This window comes from Geotrypetes seraphini, chromosome 8, assembly GCF_902459505.1.
Source record: "Geotrypetes seraphini chromosome 8, aGeoSer1.1, whole genome shotgun sequence".
NCBI lineage: Eukaryota > Metazoa > Chordata > Amphibia > Gymnophiona > Dermophiidae > Geotrypetes > Geotrypetes seraphini.
The window spans coordinates 152298859-152324801 of NC_047091.1; the positions used below are offsets into that span (position 1 = coordinate 152298859).

The window sequence follows — 25943 nt, forward strand, 5'->3', positions numbered from 1 at the left end:
CGCACCCGTATAAAACGCGCACACGGGTATAGCGCGCAGAAATCACGATGATATGTACAAAAACTTTGGTATACCGCGCTCACTGGTATACCGCGCATGCTGCCCGACGCTCCTTTCGCCCGCCCTGACTTTCCGTGCGCTGTCCCGACTCTCCGTTCACCCCCCCTGACTTCCGTGCACTGTCCCCACTTGAAGGTCTGTCCCCATCCTGAAAGCCTGATGCCCCCCCCGACGTCCGATACATCCCTCCCCCCCGAAGGACCGCCGACTCCCCAACAATATCGGGCCAGGAGGGAGCCCAAATCCTCCTGGCCACGGCGACCCCCTAACCCCACCCCGCACTACATTACGGGCAGGAGGGATCCCAGGCCCTCCTGCCCTCGACGCAAACCCCCCTCCCCCCAACGACCGCCCCCCCCCAAGAACCTCCGACCGCCCCCCAGCCGACCCGCGACCCCCCTGGCGACCCCCACGACCCCCCCACCCCCCTTCCCCGTACCTTTGGTAGTTGGGCCAGAAGGGAGCCCAAACCCTCCAGGCCACGGCGACCTCCTAACCCCACCCCGCACTACATTACGGGCAGGAGGGATCCCAGGCCCTCCTGCCCTCGACGCAAACCCCCCCCCCCCCCACCGCCCGCCCCCCCCAAGAACCTCCGACCGCCCCCCCAGCCGACCCGCGACCCCCCCTGGCGACCCCCACGACCCCCCCACCCCCCTTCCCCGTACCTTTGGTAGTTGGCCGGACAGACGGGAGCCAAACCCGCCTGTCCGGCAGGCAGCCAACGAAGGAATGAGGCCGGATTGGCCCATCCATCCTAAAGCTCCGCCTACTGGTGGGGCCTAAGGCGCGTGGGCCAATCAGAATAGGCCCTGGAGCCTTAGGTCCCACCTGGGGGCGCGGCCTGAGGCACATGGGCCCAACCCGACCATGTGCCTCAGGTAGCGCCCCCAGGTGGGACCTAAGGCTCCAGGGCCTATTCTGATTGGCCCACGCGCCTTAGGCCCCACCAGTAGGCGGAGCTTTAGGACGGATGGGCCAATCCGGCCTCATTCCTTCGTTGGCTGCCTGCCGGACAGGCGGGTTTGGCTCCCGTCTGTCCGGCCAACTACCAAAGGTACGGGGAAGGGGGGTGGGGGGGTCGTGGGGGTCACCAGGGGGATCGCGGGTCGGCTGGGGGGCGGTCGGAGGTTCTTGGGGGGGGCGGTCGTTGGGGGGGAGGGGGGTTTGCGTCGAGGGCAGGAGGGCCTGGGATCCCTCCTGCCCCTAATGTAGTGCGGGGTGGGGTTAGGGGGTCGCCGTGGCCAGGAGGGTTTGGGCTCCCTTCTGGCCCGATATTGTCGGGAAGTCGGCGGTCCTTCGGGGTGGGGGTGCGAGTGGTCCTGCCGGGGGGGGGGATGTATCGGACGTCGGGGAGTCGGCCGGGCAAGAGGGCTTGGGCTCCCTCTTGCTCCGATCGTGGATGCGGGTCGGGTGGGAGCGCGTGCGAGCGGTCGTTCGGGGTGGGGGTGCGAGCGGTCTGGCCAGGAGGGTTTGGGCTCCCTTCTGGCCCGATATTGTCGGGAAGTCGGCGGTCCTTCGGGGTGGGGGTGCGAGTGGTCCTGCCGGGGGGGGGATGTATCGGACGTCGGGGAGTCGGCCGGGCAAGAGGGCTTGGGCTCCCTCTTGCTCCGATCGTGGATGCGGGTGCGGGTGGGAGCGCGTGCGAGCGGTCATTCGGGGTGGGGGTGCGAGCGGTCCTGCTGGGGGGGTGAATCGGACGTCGGGCGGGGTGGGAACTATGTTTTAAAACTTTTGTATACCGCGCTCACGCATATACCGCGCGAGGGGTATGCGCGGTAGGTAAAAACGCGTATAACGCGCGCGTTATATGCGTGAAAATACGGTATATATCCTAAATATTTCCACCACACTTCCCCGCACCCCCCGAAAATCGTCTAGTTGGACGACCAGCTGTTTGATCATCCAGACCACTAAGTCATCTATCATTACACCCCATTCTTGTCCAAAAATGCATCCAAGTCAAAAACGCCCAGAACAAGACCTTTTGGATGTGGGCAGGGTCAGCAAAGTGATGGACTGGACACCCAAACATTGCACCAGAGTAGTGGGGTGCCTTACAGGACACTGCTGTGAACTTCAAAAAAAGGATGCCATTTTGGAATTCAATTTGGCCCCAAATTAATAAGTTACTAGAGAATTATGTAGGACTCTCATATGATACCATATTATTTGGCACTGCAATGAGAACTAAGAGTCCGATTTCAGCAAATAATAACAAGCTATTATTAATATTGACAGGAGTCGCCATGCAACAAATTACTCAAAATTGGAAAGATTATACCAAATTAAATTATACGTTCTGGTGGAATTCTGTCTGTCATATTTATAAAATGGAAAAAGTATTAGCGTTACAACAAGGGAATCTTCTTAATTTCAAGAAAATTTGGCAACCATTGACTAATTATTCTAATGATTAGATTTCTTAGCACATTGATAAAAATTATATATGACTGGGGTGGGATTTGATTAATTATTGGAAACATGTTATATAAAAAGGGGGAGGGATTTATATTTTTATGTTAATCTATAATCTTTATCATATTATATTTTAAAAGCTATGATTTATTAATGATAGTATACTAGATATGTAATAATTAATTATATTTACTATGATTCAGATGTTGTAAGAATGGAAAATCTATAAATAAAAATTTAAAAAAAAAAAAAAAAAAAAAGGATGCCACATAAACATCTCACCACTTCCTTATAGGTCATGGTAAGCCCCCCAAAACACCCCCAGAATTTACTAGATCCACCTGTCTACCACCCCAATAGCCCTAATTGGTGCAGGTGCCACTTATATGGCAGTACAAATGGGTTTTGAGAAGTTTTGAGGGGTGCACATGTTTCACCATGAATGCAGTGATTAGAGTGGCTTATGGGCTTGGGTACTCCTCTCCATGGTTCACTAACCCACCCCCAAGACCACTTAAGCCACCTCTGTGCAGCTCTACTAGGCTTTCCTATACCAGGCTGCCTGGTGCTGATGTTCTGAAGGCAGATATGCATGAATTTATTATGATTTTTATGGTGTTGTGGGAGGGTCAGCAGGGCCGAATTAATCAATAGGCACACTAAACTGTGAGGAGGGCCTGCTGAAGGAGGACGACTCACCTTGTCATCAACGGCAACGGGCCCCCCTCCCAGCATGAACAGCAACGGGTCCTCCCTCCCGGCATGAACGGCAACGGGCTCCCCTCCCAGCATCAACCGCAATGGGCCCCCCTCCTGGCATCAACCGCAATGCAGCTGGATCTGTTACTGGAAGGTCCTGCGATGACTGCTTCTGCCGGTCCATCCCCCTCCAACGTCACTTACTTGCTCCAAAAGAAGTGACATCGGAGGGGGATGGACCTGCAGAAGCAGTCATCGCGGGACCTTTCAGTAACAGATCCGGCTGCATTGTGGTTGTTGCCAGGAGGAGGGCCCATTGCCGTTGCTGTGGGGGGCCGTTGCCATTGCTGCAGGGGGGCGTTGCCATTGCTGCGGGGAAGGGCTGTTGCCATTGCTGCGGGGGGGTTCCATTGCTGTTGCTGCGGGGGGGGCCGTTGCCATCAGCTGTTATAATGCTGCTTTCAGGCAAAGGAGCTCAGAGGGCAGAGCCAACAGCAATGTTTGGAGGGGTAGAAAGGAGCATGGAAGGGTGGTGGAGGAAGAGAAAGGGGGCAGGGTGATATGGAAGGGTTGTGAGAAGGATGTATGGAAGGGTGGTGGAGGAAGAGAAAGGGGGCAGGGTGGTATGGAAGGGTGGTGGGAAGGATGATGGGGCAGCGTGGTATGGAATGGTGGTGGAGGGAGAGAAAGGGAGCAGATGCTGATGGAATTGTGTGCAGGGAAAGGGAAGGATACTGGATGGAATTGGGTTGGAGGGAAAGAAAGGGGGCTGATGCTGATGGAAGTGGGGGGAGAGGAGAGAGTGAAATGCTAGACCATGGGGGTGTGGGAGAGGGAAGGGAAGAAGAGAGGAGAGAGATGCCAGACCATTGGAGGAGGGAATGGAAGAAGATGGGTGCCAGACCAATGAGGGTGAAGGGAAAGATGGAAGGGGGAGGCATACAATTTCTGGAAGTGGCACAGAATGACAAAAGATGAAAGGAAGATATTGACAAGAAGATGAGGACAGCAGAAACCAGACAAGACAAAGGTAGAAAAAAAATTTCTATTTATTTATTTATTTTTATTTTTTTTTTTTGCTTTAGGGGACATGCATTACTGTTTCTGTGGTGTTGCATTGAATGCAGAGTCCAGCTTCTTGGTGGTTTTATTTAACCTTTGTCTACATATTTCTATTTTATTCCCTCTTTTACAAAACTGTAGAGCATTTTTTTAGCACGGGCCATGGCTAAAAACCATACTACAGTTTTGTAAAAGGGGAAGAGGTTAACTTGTGATTACATATTCCATACTAGGTGAAAGTGTTTTCTGTGACCTGTTTGCATGAAAGACATGATTTTTTGTTAGCGTTGACTAACCTTGTTTGGCGAAATGCATCAGACATGGTTCTTGGGAGCACTTTGAATTTATCTGATTTGAATCTCCTTATTTTCTGCCAATCTTCTTTTGTTTCATGTTGGATTCTTTGGTGGACTACTTGCCTTGTTGTTTCGTTGCAAGTTAACACACATGGAGTGGAACGTACTAGAGGAGTTACAGATTTGGTTGTTTATACATACATAAGGGTTACAGTTGGTTGATGTAGAGTGATGTATAAAGTTGAGAGGCGTTGTACATTTGGTTATTAATATAGACTTATATTTCGGATAGTATTACTGCTTTACAAATATTTGAACATTTTTATATATGCATGGAAAGGGTTCAGAGTTAAAGTCCTGGGTAAGTAGGTGGGAAGGGAAGGAAGGGGGATTTGTTCAGAGATGTTTAGGAGTTGCATAGAAGAAAAACTGTGCACTGGTATGCTAATCTTTGTTTGTTTTGAATTTTAAAAAAAGAAATACAAGTGGAAATAAAGAAGTAAATAAGAAAACAGATAAAGGGGGGCGGGACATGGGCGAGGTGGGGGCGGGACATGGGCAGGTTAGGGGTGGGGCAGGGCCAGGGGGGCCAGTGTACTTGTATGCCTAGGGGCCCTTGAAGAATTAATCAAGCAGAATGGAACATCCATGGAAGTGAACCTTGAAGATGTGCGCAGGCAGATAGAAAAACTAAAAACTGACAAATCCCCGGGTCCAGACGGAATCCATCCAAGGGTTCTGAAGGAATTAAAGGAGGAGATAGCAGCACTACTGCAGCAAATTTGCAACCTATCCCTGCAAACAGGTGTGATCCCGGAGGATTGGAAGATAGCCAATGTTATGCCCATCTTTGAAAAGGGATCAAGAGGAGACCCGGGAAACTACAGACCGGTGAGTCTGACCTCGGTTCCGGGGAAAATGGCAGAAGCACTGATAAAAGAAAACATCGATGAACATTTTGAAAGAAACGAACTTCTGATAACCAGCCAACATGGTTTCTGCAAGGGGAGATCGTGCCTAACTAACTTATTGCACTTCTTCGAAGGAATTAACAAACGGATGGACAAAGGAGACCCCATAGACATCATATACCTAGATTTCCAAAAACCCTTTGCCTCATAAACGTTTATTCCGGAAACTGAAGAACCATGGGGTGGACGGAGACGTACATAGATGGATCAGAAACCTGTTGGCGGGTAGGAAACAGAGGGTAGAGGTGAAGGGCCACTACTCGGACTGGAGGAGGGTCACGAGTGGTGTTCCGCAGGGCTCAGTGCTTGGGCCGCTGTTATTTAATATATTCATAAATGATCTAGAAACAGGGACGAAGTGTAAGATAATAAAATTTGTGGACGACACCAAACTATTTAGTGGAGCTCGGACTAAGGAGGACTGCGAAAAATTGCAAAGGGACTTGAACAAACTAGGAGAATGGGCGATGAGATGGCAGATGAAGTTCAACATTGAGAAATGTAAAGTATTGCATGTGGGAAGCAGAAACCTGAGGTACAACTATACGATGGGAGGGATGTTATTGAACGAGAGTAATGGTGATTGGGGGTAATGGTGGACATGACAATGAAGCTGACGGCACAGTGAACAGTGGCCGCTAAGAGAGCAAATAGAATGCTAGGTATAATCAAGAAGGGTATTACTACCAGAACGAAAGAAGTTATCCTGCCTTTGTATCAGGTGATGATGCGTCTGCATCTGGAGTACTGCGTCCAATATTGGTCACCGTACCTTAAGAAGGATATGGAGATACTCGAGGGTTCAGAGGAGAGCGACATGTCTGATAAAAAGGATGGAAAACCTTTCATACGCTGAGAGATTGGAAAAACTGGGTCTCTTTTCCCTGGAGAAGAGGAGACTTAGAGGGGATATGATTGAGACTTACAAGATCATGAAGGGCCTAGAGAGAGTAGAGAGGGACAGATTCTTCAAACTTTCAAAAAATAAAAGAACAAGAGGGCATTCAGAAAAGTTGAAAGGGGACAGATTCAAAACGAATGCTAGGAAGTTCTTCTTTACCCAACGTGTGATGGACACCTGGAATGCGCTTCCAGAGGATGTAATAGGGCAGAATACGGTACTGGGGTTTAAGAAAGGATTGGACAATTTCCTGCTGGAAAAGGGGATAGAAGGGTATAGATAGAGGATTACTGCACAGGTCCTGGATCTGTTGGGCTGCCGCGCGATGGACCTCAGGTCTGACCCAGCGGAGGCATTGCTTATGTTCTTATGTTCTTAATCCTGCCCTGAGGGTCAGTGATCACTGGGGCAGTGTGTGGAGTCTGTATTTTGTGTCTGCAGTGCTTATCTGGTCACTTTGGATACCTTTTTGCCACTTAGACCTGTTTTTACATGAACTAAGTCACAACGTACAACTTCCATCCAGGCAGCCTCGTTAAAGTTTCGGTTATACTTGCATTACGACTAAGTTTAAATCAGCCCACATCCCACCCAAATCCCACCCTCACCACTCTTCTTATAACGCCCCTTTTAGCTCTGGTCGTACAGCAGCACTGACAAGGCCTAAGTCGTTTTTAGGTACGTCTAAAACCCATTTCGATTATTGGCACTTGGACGACTTGTCTTTTAAATCGTCAAAGTACCAATTTAGGCAGGTTTTTGGACTTTTTTTTAAAATTTTTATTTTGAGCCCCATAGGTCTTCATTTTATAATCCCTATTTACATTAATATGTACATAAACATTTTTCTTGCATAAAAGTCTAAGTTTTAGATGGTTGCAATTGAAGCAAGCCATTCAGGCAGGGTTCCCTGAATGGAAAAATCTCAATAATCAATATAGCTTGGAATTATTATGCTTTCAGGTAGATTTCATGGGACAGTGGTAGAAATTAATATCTGGACTTGTAAATAAAAAAACAAAAACTGGTCTTCGGGATATTTGGAGCATTGAGATCACGCATCAAATTACTGTGTCTCAATGGACACAAATTTGGTCTTGGAGGATGAGATGTACAATGTCTGCATCTATGAGACAAACTTGTTTTTTTCTTTTACATAAAGCTTTCTAGACCCCTGTTCGTTTACAAAAATTAGATAGCTCTATATCTAATAGATGTTGGCACTGTCATCTTGAGGCTGGGACATTAGATCATCTTTTATTCTATTGTCCATTTATATTGATATTTTGGAAATCGATATGGACCCAAATAAATAGGTTGTTAGAAAATCCGGTGGCCTTGACATATGATACTATTTTATTTGGCATGTCAATGAGGGCAAAAAGTCAGATTTCTTCAAATAACAACAAGCTTTTATTTATTTTGACTGGAGTTGCCATTCAACAGATTACATTCAATTGGAAAAATCAGAACAGATTAAATTAGTTTCTGGTGGAGTTCTGTATGTCATATATATAAAATAGAAAGAACATTAGCAATACAGAGAGGATATTTTGGTAAATTTCAAGAGGTTTGTGGACCATCAACAGACTTTTATAATGAGCAATAAACATTTTCCCATAATAAGATAATTGAAATGAGGGGATAGGAATGGGTGGGTGGGACGGTATAGGAATGGGTGGGTGGGACAGTATTTTTTTAAAATATTTTATTAAATCATATAATGTATAATATAATATATGAATATTTTTGATGTATTAGGGATGGAAAGGGTGGTTAAATTTCATGATTTTCAGATGATATTATAGCAAATCAAGTGATGTTTTACAATTCAAATATTATTTCCTGTTACACTTGATATAAGTTATAAAAACGAATAAAAATTTTTTTAAAAAGTTTAAGTTCCCATTTTACAAAGCCGGGATATGCACCTATCAAACTCAAATGTGTGCAAAAGGTAAGCGTGCTTGGTCTGGGCGTGTTTTGGGTGATATGTGGGTGTGGCAAGTTCATAGACATTTATTCCCCATTTCAGGAGAGGACTATGGAAAACATTAAGATATGTGAGTAATTTAACACCTATTCCAATACATAAATCAACAAATCAAATTATATGGCTGAACTCCAAGATTCAGATTGGCGAATTTAAAGTCATCTGGAAGTATTTGATGATAGCAGATATACGTATTTTAGATGATATTATATCTAATGATAAGCTGCTTGACTTTTCACAGTTGCAATATATATCTGGTCTTAGTAAATCACAAAGTTTTAGATGGTTGCAACTGAAGCACGCCCTTCAGGAGGCGTTCCCTGAATGAAAAAATCTTAATAATCAATATAGTTTAGATTCTTATGCTTTCAGGTGGACTTCCTGGGATACCAGGCTGCACAGTGGTATAAATTGTTAGCTGGATTTATAAATAAAAAACCAAAAACTGGTCTTAGGGACATTTTGAGTATTGAGATTAAGCATCAAATTTCTGCGTCTCAATGGCCACGAATTTGGACTTGGAGGATGAGATGTACAATGTCTGCATCCATGAGACAAACTTGGTTTTTTTCTGTTACATAGAGCCTTCTGGACCCCAGTTCGTTTACAAAAGTTAGATAGCTCTAAGTCTAATAGATGTTGGCATTGTCATCTCGAAGCAGGAACTTTAGATCATTTATTATTCTATTGTCCATTTATTTTGGCTTTTTGGAAATCAATATGGGGCCAAATAAATTGTTTATTAAAAATCCCGGTGGCATTATCATATGATACTGTACTATTTGGCATGCCAATGAGGGCTAAGAGCCAAATATCACCTAAGAATAACAGGCTTCTACTTATTATGACAGGGATTGCCATACAACAAATTACGAGTAATTGGAAAAATTGGAAGAGACTTAACTACAGTTTTTGGTGGAATTCATTATGTCACATATATAAAATGGAAAGAACAATAGCCACACAGAAAGGGAATTTTAATAAATTTCAAGATGTTTGGGGGCCTTTAATAAATTATTGTAATGAATAGATACCATTTTTCCCTTGATAGTAAAAGAGCAAGATTGGGGGAGGGGGTAGTTTTTGGTCTTTCATTAATTGAATGGAATGGTAGGAAAGAATTTATTATATGGTATATGTGTTTTATATTTGTTATGAAAGGGATGGGAGGGAGGGAGATAAGCTTTATAAATTGAAATATTGCAGAATATTAAGTGTTGTATCCAAGTTAAAATGTTGTTACTTTTTGATGCACTTATTGTAAGTTCTAAAAATGAATAAAGAATATTAAAAAAAGAAGAGGACTATAAGTCTGTATCCTAAAAGACTGATGTTGAGAGTTACCAAAAAAGTTTGGACATGTTCCTGGAGACATGGGGGAAGCCATTGCTTGCCCTGGATCGGTGGCATAGAATGCTGCTACTATTTGGTTTTTTGCCACGTAGGTGTGACTTGGATTGGCCTCTGCAAAGACGGGATACTGGGATAGATGGACCATTGGTCTGACCCAGTAAGGCTATTCTTAAGTTATGCAGATTTCCATGGAAAATAAGCTGATCTGGTAAGAGGTTTCATTATTTCCTTCACTATTCTGCATTAGGATGTTGGGAAAGGCAAGAACACATCTCTCCTTTCCAAGCACACAAATGCAATGGAGCTACTGACTACACAATAACAATTTGAATTTATGAGTTTCTTAGAAATGAGATCCAGAAGTCATAGCTCCACTTCCAAAAAACACAGTCTGCTCTGGCGTTCTAATTCGGATACGAGCTTTGGTATGTGCTCTGTGCAGTAGCAGCCAAAGGTCAAAGGATTAGGGAGCAATGCTATAACAATTTAAAAGCACATTAAAAAGCCACCTATACAAAGATGCATTCGAGTCATAAACAGGATAACTCTTTTATCAACAATCTGAGGCTCAAATACTTAAACCTAACCAGATCTATATATAGGTCATAACTTCTCCCTTTCACTTTTAGACCTAGCTTTATTTGTAAAACATTTTCAGTTACCCTCCTGATGTTGTTTTTCCTTAAATGTTCTTCTGCTTTCTTTAACAATTGTAGTTTTCCCTATGTATCACTAATTAATTGTGTACATTGATTGTATGTTTACCTGTATAAATTGTTTTATTTTGTCCCCCCACCAAAAAAAAACTTTTATTGTTATATGCATTGAAAATATTTGATATTGCATTTATATCAAAATTTTAATAAACTTGAAACGTGATCTAAATATGACAGGGCAAACCGAGACTAAGGGCTCCTTTTACTAAGGTGCGCTAGCATTTTTAGCGCACGCGGGAAATTACTGCACACTAAACCCGTGCTACGCTTCTAGAACTAATACCAACTCAATGCTGGCATTAAGGTCTAGCGCGCATGGCAATTTAGCGCGCGCTATTCTGCGCGTTAAAGCCCTAACACGGCTTAGTAAAAGGAGCTCTAAGACTCGCATAAGGAGTCAGAGAGCAGGACCAGAACTGGGATCTTTAAGAATGCCCCTAGATTATGAGGTCACTGCTCTAACCACTGCACCGTATCCTCCCATTTCTCTTATACTAAACTAAACTAAACCTTAGGTTTGTATACCGCGCCATCTCTTATACTCACCGAGTCTGTGCCTGGCACAAGCCGTTAATGACAACTGATTTGCCACCTCCAGTGGGTCCAACTATCATTGTAGTATGACGCGTTAACATAGTCTCATACATCTGAACTACTTTATCTACCTGTAAAACAAAGAATTCAAATCTATCTGTTTATGAAACAAATGATTGCATCTTCGATGTTTTCCAGATTCCATCAACTCTAGACAAAGTTCAAGATGTGGAAAAATTTCCATCCAAAAGATCTTTGTCAAGTTTGGCAAATAAATATACGTTGTACCCTCTGTTTAAAATGTGACCCCGAGGTCTTGTGTATTTGAAAGGATCAAAGAAAGGCCACAAGAGGATTTGAGGATGCCTGAGTGAGGGAAGGCCAGGAATTACTAAGTCACAAAACCATCATAGGATTTTAATAGGTTCAATATATGTGATTTTAGCAGCTGTGAAATTATAGATCTGAGTTCTCTGCAGTTTTTTACCTGCACTGGTAACAAAATATAATTGCCATCCTGCAATGCTTCTTCCACAGCATCATTAAATTTAGGATAGCGAACACGGGGGCAATCCAGTCCAGGAAACAAGTCAGAAATCAAACCAAGGAAAAGAGGAACATCTTCAAATACAAACTTTGGTAAATTCATATCTCTCAGCGCCCTCATCAACACCACATCCTAGATTTAGAAGAAAAAAAACAAAAAAACACAGCAGGTAACCTCTTTCCTGAATACAAACTTGAGTTTACAATCAATGTGTATTTTCTTTAGGTTTATTTCACAATTATTTTATTAGTTATGCCCATATGAAGTAAAAATAATCAATTTTTCCCACAAACACAGAGAGAGTAATTCTATAAGTGCCAAGGGCACTGGTCATGGTGCTTATTTTAAGCTTATTCTATAAAGAAAAATAGGCACCTGTAGAATACAAATGCAAAAGGCTGAAAAAGGTGCATACATTAAAGCACAATCACTTATACCAACCCTATAGCTGGTGAACCTAGATTTAACATGAACAGTTGTAAATTATAGAATTCTATCATTTACTTGCATTTTATCTGTGCTCCACCCACACACCATCCATAAGCACAGTCACTAACGAAGTAGATGCCATCAAATTATGGTGTATACTTTTCCACGAGACAGTATCCTACAAGAAGGCCACTTACTCACAGATATGAGTAGCATAATACTATTTGTGTGCCTTCTTGTCACTTAAGGCTAGGCCACTCCTTACAAAATTACCTCCAAAATGGAAAAAAAGCCACATTTAATCAGGCCCTTCATCTTCACCAAGCTGATTAATGGAAACTTCAACTGTGAGGTTAGTTTTTTTGACCTTCAAATTTACTTTTGGAAAACTGTCCAGAAAGCATTACCTCGCTGAGGTCAGGTGACCCTCTTTTCAGCTCTCCAGCCATGACCAGTACAGATTTTAGGGCTCGAAGTCCAAAATCATAATGATATTGTTTGGAAAGCTGTTCCCTTGCAAGCTTATACAGCACTGTCATCTTTTTGGCGAGTTTCTGAAAAAGCAGGTTAAAATAAATGCCTATAAAGATATGATAAAGTTGCAAGAGGAGTTTGTTAGAAAGTGACTCTGTGCTCTAACAAGCCTCAACGCCACAAAGTGGCCATAAAGTGGGTGGAAAAGTGGGTGCGTCTTATGGAGCGAATACACATCCCCCACCCTCCCCAGCCCGGTACCTTTTTTTAACTGGCAGTGGTCCAACGCAGTCTCCTGCTAGACAGCTGCTTTCTCTTTGCAGAGCGACACACAACAGATTTGAAAAGATGAATGTGGATATGCTGAGGCATACTAAGATATTCAAGTTAATTTGGGGCCCTTTGATGTCTTTTATGGATTCATTATAGTTGTCTTTTCCTTTATTTCTGTTGGCATAATGTACACACACCCAGGGGGAGGGAGGGCAGGAGGGGGGTATTTCTGTTGTATGGTTCCATTCCCTTATGAAATATTGGTTGGGTGGGTGATTTTTTAAAATGTTGTATGGATTTTGATTGATTAGTGCAAGGAGATGAACTTCGGGTTTCTGCACCATGGAGAAGCATTGCAAGGACTACAGGGACACGACGGGCTACACCTAACCAGAAGAGGGAAGAATGTCCTTGGACACCGCCTAGCCCGCCTACTCCACAGGGCTTTAAACTAGGTAAGTCGGGGGAGGGTACAGGCACAAACAACATACCAGGCGAACTAAAATGCCAATACATTTATGAGGCTGAGGAAAGTAGACACCGAAATTCTGTGTCAGGGGTGAGTGCACACACTTTTGAGTCGGGAGAAGGGTCACATCATATTTATGGGTCACATTGTAATTCCGGGTCTAGGGGGAGTACACACTGTAGTTCTGGGTATATGGGGAGTACACATTGTGGTTTTGAGCCTCAGGAAAGCACAAATAACACAAACAATGCTAAAGGTGTTCAAATAGCTCAAACAGGAATATCCCCACTGAGACATAACAAAAATATAACATGGAGGGCTATGTACGTCAACGCACACAGTTTAGGAAACAAGATCCTGGAATTGGAAACAGAAATAAGGAATGCCGACCTGGATGTGGTGGCGATATCCGATACCTGGCTCACAGACTCCCACGGGTGGGACATGGTCATACCGGGTTACAACTTGCTTCGCCGGGACAGAGAGGGTAGGAAGGGAGGGGGTGTAGCATTATATACTAAAGATGACATTAAGGTCACGAGAATCTCAGATGTCCAGTATACTGGGGAATCCCTTTGGGTTAATTTGGCCAGAGGAAAGGACAAATGCTTGTATCTTGGCGTAATTTATAGACCCCCAAGACAACAGGATGACCTGGATATGGAAATAATCGAAGATATAGAAAATATCACCTTGCGTGGGGACACAGTATTGCTAGGTGACTTCAACATGCCTGATGTGGATTGGGTTACACTTACCTCTGCTTCCGGCAGCAGCAGGAGGCTATTAAACTCTATGAAAGGAGCAAGCCTCAGGCAACTGGTGTTGGAACCGACAAGGGATCAGGCAATACTGGACCTGATACTTACCAATGGAGAAAGTGTCACAGAGGTCTCGGTGGGCGACACATTGGCCTCCAGTGACCACAACATGGTATGGTTCAATATCAGGAAAGGTTTCACTAAATCTACTACACTAACCAAAGTCCTCAAATTCAAGGACACAAATTTCAAAGAAATGGGAGACTTCGTTCACCAGGCGCTACAAAGCCAAGAAGAAACCGATAACGTGGAAGACATGTGGTCGACTTTGAAAGCAACCATACAAGAAGCAACAAACCGCTATGTAAAATCAGTAAGTAAACGGCGAAGGAACAATAAGCCACAGTGGTTTACTGCGGAGATCTCAGACCTGATCAAGGAGAAGAAAAAAGCATTCATCTCTTACAAACAATCAGGGAAGCAGGACTCTAGAGCAGACTACCTGGCCAAATCAAAAGCCGTCAAAACAGCAGTCAGGGAGGCTAAATTCCTCATGGAGGAGTCTCTAGCAAAGAACATCCAGAAGGGAGATAAATCCTTCTTCAGGTATATCAGTGATAGAAGAAAAAACTCAGGCGGGATTGTACGTCTTAGGAAACCAGACGGAGACTATGTGGAAAAGGATTCGGAAAAAGCCCAACTATTAAATGAATACTTCTGCTCAGTCTTCACCCGAGAAGCGCCAGGGCTCGGCCCTCAGCTACAGACAAGGGTTGGCTCAGTTGACCCGTTTAGTAACTTTGAGTTTACGCCCAGCAGTGTCTACGGTGAGCTGTCAAAGCTCAAGGTTAACAAAGCAATGGGGCTGGACAACCTGCACCCCAGGGTGCTTAGGGAGCTGAGTGATGTCTTGGCGGAGCCACTGTCCGCGCTCTTCAACCTCTCCCTTAGTACAGGCAGCGTCCCGTTGGACTGGAGGACGGCTAACGTCATTCCACTCCACAAGAAAGGCTCAAAGATGGAGACAGCAAACTACAGACCAGTGAGTCTAACATCGATAGTGAGCAAACTAATGGAAACTCTAATCAAACACCAATTAGATAAGATCCTGGATGAGGAGAATCTACGGGATCCACGACAACATGGATTTACTAAGGGGAGATCCTGCCAATCCAACCTGATCAGCTTCTTTGACTGGGTAACGGGGAAGCTGGATATTGGGGAGTCCCTGGACATCGTGTACCTGGACTTTAGCAAAGCATTCGATAGCGTACCACACCGTAGGTTACTGAGCAAGATGAGTTCTATAGGATTAGGTGACACATTGACGAAATGGGTTGGGAGCTGGCTTGGAGGTAGGCTCCAAAGGGTGGTGGTGAACGGCACCCCCTCCGAAATGACGGAGGTGATTAGTGGAGTACCACAGGGCTCAGTCTTGGGCCCAATCCTATTCAACATCTTTATAAGAGACTTGGCAGAAGGGCTTCGAGGTAAAATAACATTATTCGCCGATGACGCCAAACTGAGTAATGTAGTGGGCAAATGCACAACAGACGAAGATTCAGTGCCCGACAACATGATGCACGACCTACTCCTACTGGAGCGATGGTCTAGGACATGGCAACTCAACTTCAATGCCAAAAAATGCAAAGTTATGCACCTGGGCAGCCAGAATCCATGCAAGTCTTATACCCTTAATGGCGAGATCCTAGCAAAAACGGTAGCAGAACGAGACTTGGGGGTAATCGTCAGTGAGGACATGAAGTCTGCCAATCAAGTGGAGCAGGCTTCGTCCAAGGCAAGACAAATCATGGGCTGCATACGAAGGGGTTTCGTCAGTCGTAAGGCGGAAGTCATTATGCCATTGTATAGATCCATGGTGAGGCCCCACCTGGAATACTGTGTGCAATTCTGGAGGCCGCATTATCGCAAGGATGTGCTGAGACTGGAGTCGGTGCAAAGAATGGCCACCCGGATGGTCTCGGGACTCAAGGATCTACCATACGAAAAACGGCTTGACAAATTACAGCTATACTCGCTCGAGGAGCGCAGAGAGAGGGGGGACATGATCGAGACGTTCAAGTATCTTACGGGCCGCATCGAGGCGGAGGAAGATATCTTCTTTTTCAAGGGTCCCACGACAACAAGAGGGCATCCGTTGAAAATCAGGGGCGGGAAACTACGAGGTGACACCAGGAAATTCTTTTTCACTGAAAGAGTGGTTGATCGCTGGAATAGTCTTCCACTACAGGTGATTGAGGCCAGCAGCGTGCCTGATTTTAAGGCCAAATGGGATCGGCACATGGGATTTATTCACAGAGCAAAGGTAGGGGAGGGACATTAAGGTGGGCAGACTAGATGGGCCGTGGGCCCTTATCTGCCGTCTATTTCTATGTTTCTATAAATGCATACATGATTAATATTATTTATATAATTACTGTATTGCATTTTTGTTAGCTTTAAAAACTCAATAAAGTTATTTTTTTTAAAAATGGTTGCAACAACTGATATTTGAATTAAACACAATCTAGTTGTATGGACTTAATCAGCGAATAGAGTGGAATGCATTTTATTGAAGAAGAGAGTGATTTAAATTTTCCCGCGATTCCGGATTTGACATTATAAATTACATTGCCTCCTCAGCAGTTCCAGCCCTGGATGACCTGCGAAGCAGAAGACCTAAGCTGAGAGTTGAACTTACCGTAGGTTCCACCAAACCATAATTTCTGTTCTTTAGGAGGTCTTTTACTAATGATTAGTGCATGTTAATTTATTCCTACAGGCCCTGCTGCAGACAGCACACGCTAATCTTTAGTAAAAGGTCCTCTTAGGGCTCCTTTTACAAAGGTGTGCTAGTGTTTTTAATGCACGCACAGGATTAGCGCGCGCTAGCCGAAAAACAACCACCTGCTCAAGAGGAGGCGGTAACGGCTAGTGCACGCTGCATTTTAGCGCACGCTATTCCACGCATTAAGGCCCTAACGTGCCTTCGTAAAAGGAGTCCTTAGTCTTTTTTTGCAGGCTTCTTATGATCTGCAGTTCCTTTCTGACCTGAACACTTCTTTACCATCTACCGTTATTAAATACTTATTTTTACTTTTTTAAAAAATTATGATGTTGGATCTGTCCTTCTATACCCAATAATCTTCCTAGTTAGTATTATAATGAAAAGCATCATACATTAGTAATAAACCACAGGTTACCAAAAGGTTTTTGTTTTTACCTTTGCCAAAAGAAAGCCTTCAGAAAAAAGCATAATTTCACAGATTTGCTGAAGATCTGGGACAATTACGACCACAGGCCTAAATAATGCCTTGACAGACTCTGGCAGTTCGGTACGGCCAGCATAACCAGGATTCATTGTAATAAAGATCCCCATCCGTGCATCCAAAGCAATCTCCTGCCCTTCAAACTAAACAGGAAGAATTACAGTTAATTATTCTGCCATTGTTTCCGGGATACGTCAACCCCACATTTGATTTAAGTAACAGAAATGCAGTCAGTCCATGCTCTGAGAAATTACTTTTTTTCAGTTCAATCTTTTTATTGAATATATAGAACATAACAGTGAAACAAAGAACAATAAGTAAGTTTCACAGCTTTGGGCTGCAGATTCCTTTGATACCTTGAGATTTTATTAGTCCCAGTGAATTAGATAATATTATGAATTATTAGTAATTGCACAACATTTTTCTAGGGGAGCTCAAATTTTATTCTTCTTCTTTACAGCTGCTATTTCTTTATATTTGCATGTACCACAGACCTGACCCCACCAACACATACTGTAGTAAGGCAGGTGATAGCTATACAATCATTATAATCCACTTGGAAAGATAACACCATTATAAGGCATACTTTGCTTGATCATTTGCTATTAGGTGAGGTAAACCTCCTGACATCCAGATGATAATCTTATAGTTAAGGAGAAGCTTGAATCAATCATCTGTTTAAAATTCTTTGCATTTCTGAGCCCAAAAGGATTTCAAGTTCAGGCAATTAAAGGTACCTTCTGTTGTTTTCCATGATCAACAATTATTTGGTGTCCCCACCTGAAATCGTTTTAACTGATGCATCAGGGCATTTCGGATAGTCTGTATCTGAGATGAAATTACAGACAGCACAGAAGCGTCTATACGATTAAATTCATCAAAACAGCCCCAAGCTCCACACTGGGCAAGGCCAGATAAAATTTTGCCAACGGCCTAAAAGCCAAGAGAAGAGTAAATATACGTAGATAAATATAAAATTATATATTATGTGCAGCTTTCAATATTTCTATAGACATATGTTATAAAGTCATATTTATATTTTACAGATAAAGCCAATCTGGGTGATATTCAGTTCATGGCAGTCAGTGATTTAAAGCCACTGACACCCACGGGCTGAATTCAGGGGTATAGTCAAACACCCAATTTTGAGCAGGCTTGAACCCAAGTGGGTAGGCATGAGAACACTGTCCCCACCCAGTATCTCTCTCCCCTCCAGGCAATCTGGCATCTCAACTTCACTCTCCAACCATCCTGGTACCTTTTAAATCCTTCAGTGCTGGGCCAGCAGCAAGCAGTAACTTACACCTGCTGCTCACACTGGCTCTGAGTCTTCCCTCTGATGCAACATTCTGGTAGCTGCATCAGAGGAAGCCAAGTAGCTAGTATGAGTTGCTGATTATTACCTGTCCAGCAATACTTGATTTAAAAGGTTCTAGGGCAGGGGTCCCCAAAGTCCCTCCTTGAGGGCCGAATCCAGTCGGGTTTTTAGGATTTCCCCAATGAATATGCATGAGATCTATGTGCATGCACTGCTTTCAATGCATACTCATTGGGGAAATCCTGAAAACCCGACTGGATTCGGCCTTCAAGGAGGGACTTTGGGGACCCCTGCTCTAAGGGATTGGGGAGAGGAAGTTAAGAGATGCCAGATTGCCAGGAATCTTCAGCTGCCAGGACTTGTGGATCCCCACCAGCTACAAATCAGTTGTGTCACTGCTGTGCCCATCCACACTCATCCGTGGCTATTGAGCATGGGAATTGGACACCCGCGCACTCATAAGCTGCAGCTGTCAATTAAGCTGCTAGCTTTCACTCAAGGTATGAAAAATAATTTAAAAAAACATGCTAAATGACGCTAAATGCAAAGGTTTTGTTACCAAAATATAATTATTTTTTTATTTTTTCAATCATGACACCAAAAGAATAAAGCATAATTGCGTTAGCCGTTGCATTAGCGGGAGGTCGTTATAGTTGCCAAAATGCTGGCCTTCTGATAACGAGCTCAGTTCAATATTTTGAAACACTCTCATTATATACCTTTGGCTCAGTATGACATCATCAGTTTGACAGCCAATCAAAATTAACAAAGGAGGTGTTTAAAAGTTAGACAAAGAAAAAAGTTTCAGAAAATTACTTTTGTTCTGTTTACATTCATTTCTGAATATACATTAACATTTTATAACATTTCCAATATTCCTTTATCATTCTTAAAACTTATTTCAGACAATTTGTCTATGTGTCAGGCAAGCTGCTTACAAACAGTGCTGAAAATTTGTCAGCCTTAGAGAAAAGGAGGGGCTGCCTCCCCCTGAGCTGACAGCTTCAGATTTCATTGATCTGCACACAGAAGCCTTCCTGTGTTAGAGACTGGAACAGCAGTCTCTGACTTTAAGTTAACCATTTCTGGATGTTGTGTCTTCCATTTCATTTTTAATACCAATTCTTTCATATCCACACATTCATACTTGCTTGGGCCCAAGCATTCCATACATTCATAACTTGGTTCACTCATATTTAATTCATATTTAATGCATGTTATATCTTAGTTTGGGATACTTCTTCCTAGCCAGCCTAAGGCACATCTGGTATCAATTAACACCACGATGCTAGGAAGCCTAAACAAAGACTTGGAAAAAACTGAACACAAAATGGAGTCCATGCACATCCCGATTTCCTCCATGATCTAGCCCAATAGCAAAGTACATAAAAAGAATATTATTATACCGTCCCTCAATATTAATCTGTAGTGTGTTTTTCTGGCTTTGACTGCATCCATATTCAGATTTTTATTCACCCGTTTTTCATACGCTTCTATTTGGGCGTGGCCTTAACTAACACATATGCTTGTATCTAACTAGAGTTACCCAGAATCATACGAAAAACCAGGCCCTTTTGTAGAAACACTCTACAAAAATACTGCACTATCATGTCCGATGTCCATTCCATTACCGTCCCATAAACATCACCCCCTACTGGCCACGAGCCACTACTCCTCACTATGCCATCAGCTAAATTAAACCCAGATATTCAATGCCAGGCACCACCACTGAAAATCTGAGGCTTCGATAGACCCAAACATTACATGGGTGCCAGATGATACTCAGTGCCAGCACTCACATAACTAACAAGGTAAAGACGGGACAGATAGGAACTTTTATTGATCATGACAGGAGACGCCATACAACATATTACCAGTAATTGGAAAAATTACAGTAGACTAAATTATATCTTCTGGTAGAATTCATTATGCCAAATTTACAAAATGGAAAGAGTAATTGCCATACAAAAAGAAAGTTATAATAATTTTTTAAAAGATTTGGGGGCCATTGACAAGTTATTGCAATGATTAGACACCATTATTCATTGAAGGTACACTTGCACATAGGGGGAGGGGAGAAGGTATAAAGTTATATTAAGGTTTGATCAATTGATAATATTTATATGAAATTTTTGATTGAAATGTTTGGGGGGGAGGGGAGAGTATAAATGTGTTTTTAAGAAGACGTTAAAAGAAATACAAGAGATATTTATAGGGTTTAAATGATGTAATATTGTGTTCTTGATGTTAGACGGAAAAATGAATAAAGAATTTTGAAAAAAAAAAAAAAAAGAAGAGTGTAGATACATCTAAAAAAAAAGGAATGTATGAACTAGCACTCAATATTACCAGTGCTCAGAAATCTTCCAGAAATCTTCTGGGCTGCCTTGGCACTAACAATGTCATATCATTCACACCAGATTTTCAGCAGTATTATGTAGTTAAGTGCCACTAAAAATCCAGGGATGGCTTGTTCAGCATGGTTTAAGCAGGGAAGAGCCTTTCCTGATCACTTAAACCATGCTGAATATCACCCCAATACTCTAGCAAAACAACGAGATCCCAAGGTAGAGTTTGCAGCCTTGTTACTTAGAGAATGACAAGGGGCAAAAAATTGTCCCCGCCTTGCAGACTCTGTCCCCATCCCCACCCCGTACCTGCAGACTCTCTCTCCATCCCTGCCCTGCCCCCAAGGACTCTGTTCCCGTCCTGTCCCTGCAGACTCTGTCTGATCCCGACCACATAAGTTTTGAATAGTTATTTTATATTGAAATCATTTTATTAAAGTATAAAAAGGAACAATATGCTGTACAACTGTTATTTTATAAATCACAAATACAGAAAAAGGATCAACAAAACTCATCTCCCCTCACAATATCTCCTCTACCATCAGGAAAACTGAATGCTACATAGAAAATTCATCCTAACAGAATATCTCGGTCACACATAAGAACATAAGCAATGCCTCTGCTGGGTCAGACCTGAGGTCCATCGTGCCCAGCACTTCGCTCACGCGACGGCCCAACAGGTTCAGGACCTGTGCAGTAATCCTCTATCTATACCCCTCTATCCCCTTTTCCAGCAGGAAATTGTCCAATCCTTTCTTGAACCCCAGTACCGTACTCTGCTCTCTGGAAGCGCATTCCAGGTGTCCACCACACGTTGGGTAAAGAACTTCCTAACATTCGTTTTGAATCTGTCCCCTTTCAACTTTTCTGAATGTCTTCTTGTTCTTTTATTATTCGAAAGTTTGAAGAATCTGTCCCTCTCTACTCTCTCTATGCCCTTCATGATCTTATAAGTCTCTATCATATCCCCTCTAAGTCTCCTCTTCTCCAGGGAAAAGAGACCCAGTTTCTCTAATCTCTCAGCATATGAAAGGTTTTCCATCCCCTTTATCAGACGCGTCACTCTCCTCTGAACCCTCTCGAGTAACGCCATGTCCTTCTTAAGGTACGGCGACCAATATTGGACGCAGTACTCCAGATGCGGATGCACCATCGCCCGATACAATGGCAGGATAACTTCTTTTGTTCTGGTTGTAATACCTTTCTTGATTATGCCTAGCATTCTGTTTGCCTTCTTAGCGGCCGCTGCGCATTGTGCCGTCGGCTTCATTGTCATGTCCACCATTACCCCCAAGTCCCTTTCTTGGGTACTCTCATTTAATAACATCCCTCCCATCGTATAGTTGTACCTCGGGTTTCTGTTTCCCACACGTTAGAGAGATTGTGAGCCCGCCGGGACAGATAGGGAAAATGCTTGAGTACCTGATTGTAAAACCGCTTAGAAAACCTTGATAGGCGGTATATAAAATCCTAATAAACTTAAACTTAAACTTAAACTTAAACTTAAACTTAAACTTAAACTTAAACATGTAATACTTTACATTTCTCAATGTTGAACTTCATCTGCCATCTCATCGCCCATTCCCCTAGTTTGTTCAAGTCCCTTTGCAATTCTTCACAGTCTTCTTTAGTCCAAGCTCCACTAAATAGTTTGGTGTCGTCCGCAAATTTTATTATCTCACACTTCGTCCCTGTTTCTAGATCATTTATGAATATATTAAATAGCAGCGGCCCGAGCACCGAGCCCTGTAGGACCCCACTCGTGACCCTCCTCCAGTCCGAGTAGTGGCCCTTCACTCCTACCCTCTGTTTCCTACCCGCCAACCAGTTTCTGATCCATCTATGTACATCTCCTTCTACCCTATGGTTCTTCAGTTTCCGGAGTAGGCGTTCATAGAGCACCTTGTCAAAGGCTTTTTGGAAATCTAGATATATGATGTCTATGGGGTCTCCTTTGTCCATCCATTTGTTAATTCCTTCGAAGAAGTGCAATAAGTTCGTTAGGCACAATCTCCCCTTGCAGAAACCATTTTGGCTGGTTATCAGAAGTATGTTTCTTTCAAAATGTTCATCGATGTTTTCTTTTATCAGTGTTTCTGCCATTTTCCCCGGAACCGAGGTCAGACTCACCGGTCTGTAGTTTCCCGGGTTACCTCTTGATCCCTTTTTAAAGATGGGTGTAACATTGGCTATCTTCCTGTCCTCTGGGATCATGCCTGTTTTCAGGGATAGATTGCAAATTTGCTGCAGTAGTTCCGCTATCTCCTCCTTTAATTCCTTCAGAACCCTTGGATGGATTCCGTCCGGACCTGGGGATTTGTCAGTTTTTAGTTTTTCTATCTGCCTGCTTACATCTTCAAGGCTCACTTCCATGGATGTTAATTTTTCTGCTTGATTTCCATTGAAGAATTGCTCAGGTTCCGGTATGTTGGATGTGCCTTCGTTTGTAAATACAGATGAAAAGAACATGTTAAGTCTTTCTGCCACTTCTTTCTCCTCCTTCACCACTCCCTTCCTGTCTCCATCGTCCAGCGGTCCCACCTCCTCCCTAGCCGGTTGCTTCCCTTATTGCCTATCGCTTCCTTCACTATTTTAGTTATCCATGCAAGGTCTTTTGTTCGACTCTTTTTGCACCCCTTTCTGAATCTGCGGATATACAGATTTTGCGCCTCGCTCAATGTGTTCTTGAGAAAAGACCAGGCATGTTCTACCATTTGCCATTTTTTGGAAGTGTTCCTAAGTTTTTTCCTTACCATTTCCCTCATTGCTTCATAGTTTCCTTTCCTGAAGTTGAAAGTTGACGCTATGGTTCTCTTTCCTTTCGGTATTCCTACCTCAACCTTGAACTTGATCATGTTATGATCGCTGTTTCTCAACGGTCTCACTACCTCTATTTCCTTTGCAGGTCCCCTTAACCCATTTAGGATTAGATCCAGAGTGGCATTTCCTCTCATTGGTTCTCTAAAAAGCTGCCAAATACATAATAACTGACCAAAAATAATAAACATAAATTAAACCAAAATCCCAAGAAGCCACTCCTTCCATATAGTACAACACCAAAGAAATAAAAAGATTAATTTCCTCCTATACTGTCTATAAATGTCAGAATGTACAGTGCTGCGTACACCTTTCAGCGCTATATAAGTGATAAGTAGTAGTAGTAGTAGTACTTTACTGTGCAAAATATAAAGATTACACATGCCAGGGATGGTGTTAGGCCAAGGAGTGCAATTAGAGCAAGTGCCCCCTAGCAAGAGAAAGCCCTAAGCCTGCTGGAAGCTGCAGATGGCACAGGCTAGTAGAGGGCTTTGGGGTCCCCTCTCAAATTTCTGCCCTGGGACCTACCCATGTCTAACACCAGCACCAGCAAGATAAACATTTCAGTTCATACTGTATATATTCTAATCACAAAATAGAAAATAAAATGAGTTTTCCACCTTTTCTTATCTGATCATTATTCAAATCATGTTGGTTTCAGTCTCTGGTTCTCTTTGTCTTCTGATAACTCACTTGCCAGGGTCTCCTGCCCATTTGACGTTTTCTTCTTTCTTCGTGCTCACTATCTTCCATCTCTGTCCTCCCCTTCCCTCCCTCTGGAGGTCTGACATCTTTCCTTTTTTTCATCTCCATCACTGCAGTTTAGCATTTCTCTAATCACCCCTCCCCCCCCCCCCCCCGGTGATCCTCCAGTGACCCCCACCACCTTGCGTTCCTCTCCTCCGTGGGATCTGATAAGACAGTACTCTTGCACTCTTCGGGCCACCGGCAGCATGAGTGAAGCTTTCTCTCTGCTATTGCTTCGCGCCTAAGTGGGGCCAGGAAGCATTAGCAGAGGGAAAACTCCCAGTCACGGAAGGCAGCTTGTTTACTTCAATCATGCTGTCAACAACTCGAAGAATGAAAGAGCGGTTGCAGCGATGGATCCCACCATCTCTCCTTTTCTCAACTACCCTTTCATCCAGCATCTCTCTCTCATTATCCATCACCCCAGAGTCTATCATCTCTCCCTTTCTCTTCCTAACTGTCCTCCTATCCATTATCTCTATCCCCCTCCCTGCACACCAGCCCTTGGGTCCAACTTCTCTCCCTTTCTTTTCCCTCACTCCATCCCATTGTCCACCATCTTTCTCCCTCTCCTCTTTTTCAGACCCATTATTTCTTCCCTTCCACCTCCCCCATCAGTCCAGCATATGCCCCTCTCATTGGACCTCCCCTCCCTTTATGTACTTCTAATAGCTACACCAAAGACCAGAATGCTTCCCCCTTCTCTCTACCATCATCTGGCGTCCCTCTGGTCTCCTGGTCTCACTTTAAAAACTATTTACGGCCTGTAAAGGATTGCCGGTGCACTTTACCCCTGCCGTGGTCCACCCCAGATCAAAACAGCATATGTTAGAGGAGAGGTGGGACTACGGCAGAGGGAAAGTGCACCGACAATTCGCCATGGGCCATAATTAGTGTTTAAACTGAGACCAGGAGATGAATTGGGCAGCACTAGCGTGTGGGTCTGGCGGGTCCAGACGGCTTCCCTCCCTCCCTGCCACTGGCACAAACCTTGCAGAGCAAGCCATCAAACATAGGCTTGCTTGACAATGCTCATGGCCTTCTCTCAGCCGGGCAACTGCTTATGGTACAACTTCCTTTCTTTGCGAAAAAAGGAAGTTGCATCATAAGGAAGAGCATGGCAGAGGAAAGGCCACAAGCATTGTTGAGCAAGCCTGTGTAGAGATCAGCTCGCTCTGCAAATTGTGTGCCAGCAGCAGGGAGGGAGGGAAGCCAGCTGGAGCCATCGAACCCACGAGAGGAGGGCCTGGAGCCACCAGACCTGCGATGGTGGGATATCGGAGAGTTGTGGTGGGTGGGGTTCTCCGTGAGAACAAAGGTTTTTACCACTCCACGGAGCGGTGAAAAGGTTTGTCCCCATGCCGGTGGTGAACAGATACAAATTTTACCCATTCCTGTGGTTTTACTGTGGTCACCTGTGGTTAGCCGCAGGAAAGGGTCACTGTGTCATTCTCTATTGTTACTAAATTATAGCTACAAATGCATCAA

The 25943-nt window shown here is 43.7% G+C and overlaps 1 protein-coding gene across 2 annotated transcripts in view; it reads right to left on the bottom strand.

Annotated features, from left to right (window-relative positions):
• Positions 1-25943, bottom strand: part of DNAH10 (dynein axonemal heavy chain 10) — a 543078-nt gene that overhangs the window by 279679 nt on the left and 237456 nt on the right. For both annotated transcript variants that reach the window (XM_033954155.1, XM_033954154.1), the window contains exons 34-38: positions 18006-18158; positions 17180-17368; positions 12387-12533; positions 11491-11682; positions 11016-11134 (exon numbers count right to left, since the gene is read on the bottom strand). In XM_033954155.1, coding sequence (XP_033810046.1) covers positions 11016-11134; positions 11491-11682; positions 12387-12533; positions 17180-17368; positions 18006-18158 — 800 coding nt within the window. The remainder of the gene's footprint in view (positions 1-11015; positions 11135-11490; positions 11683-12386; positions 12534-17179; positions 17369-18005; positions 18159-25943) is intronic.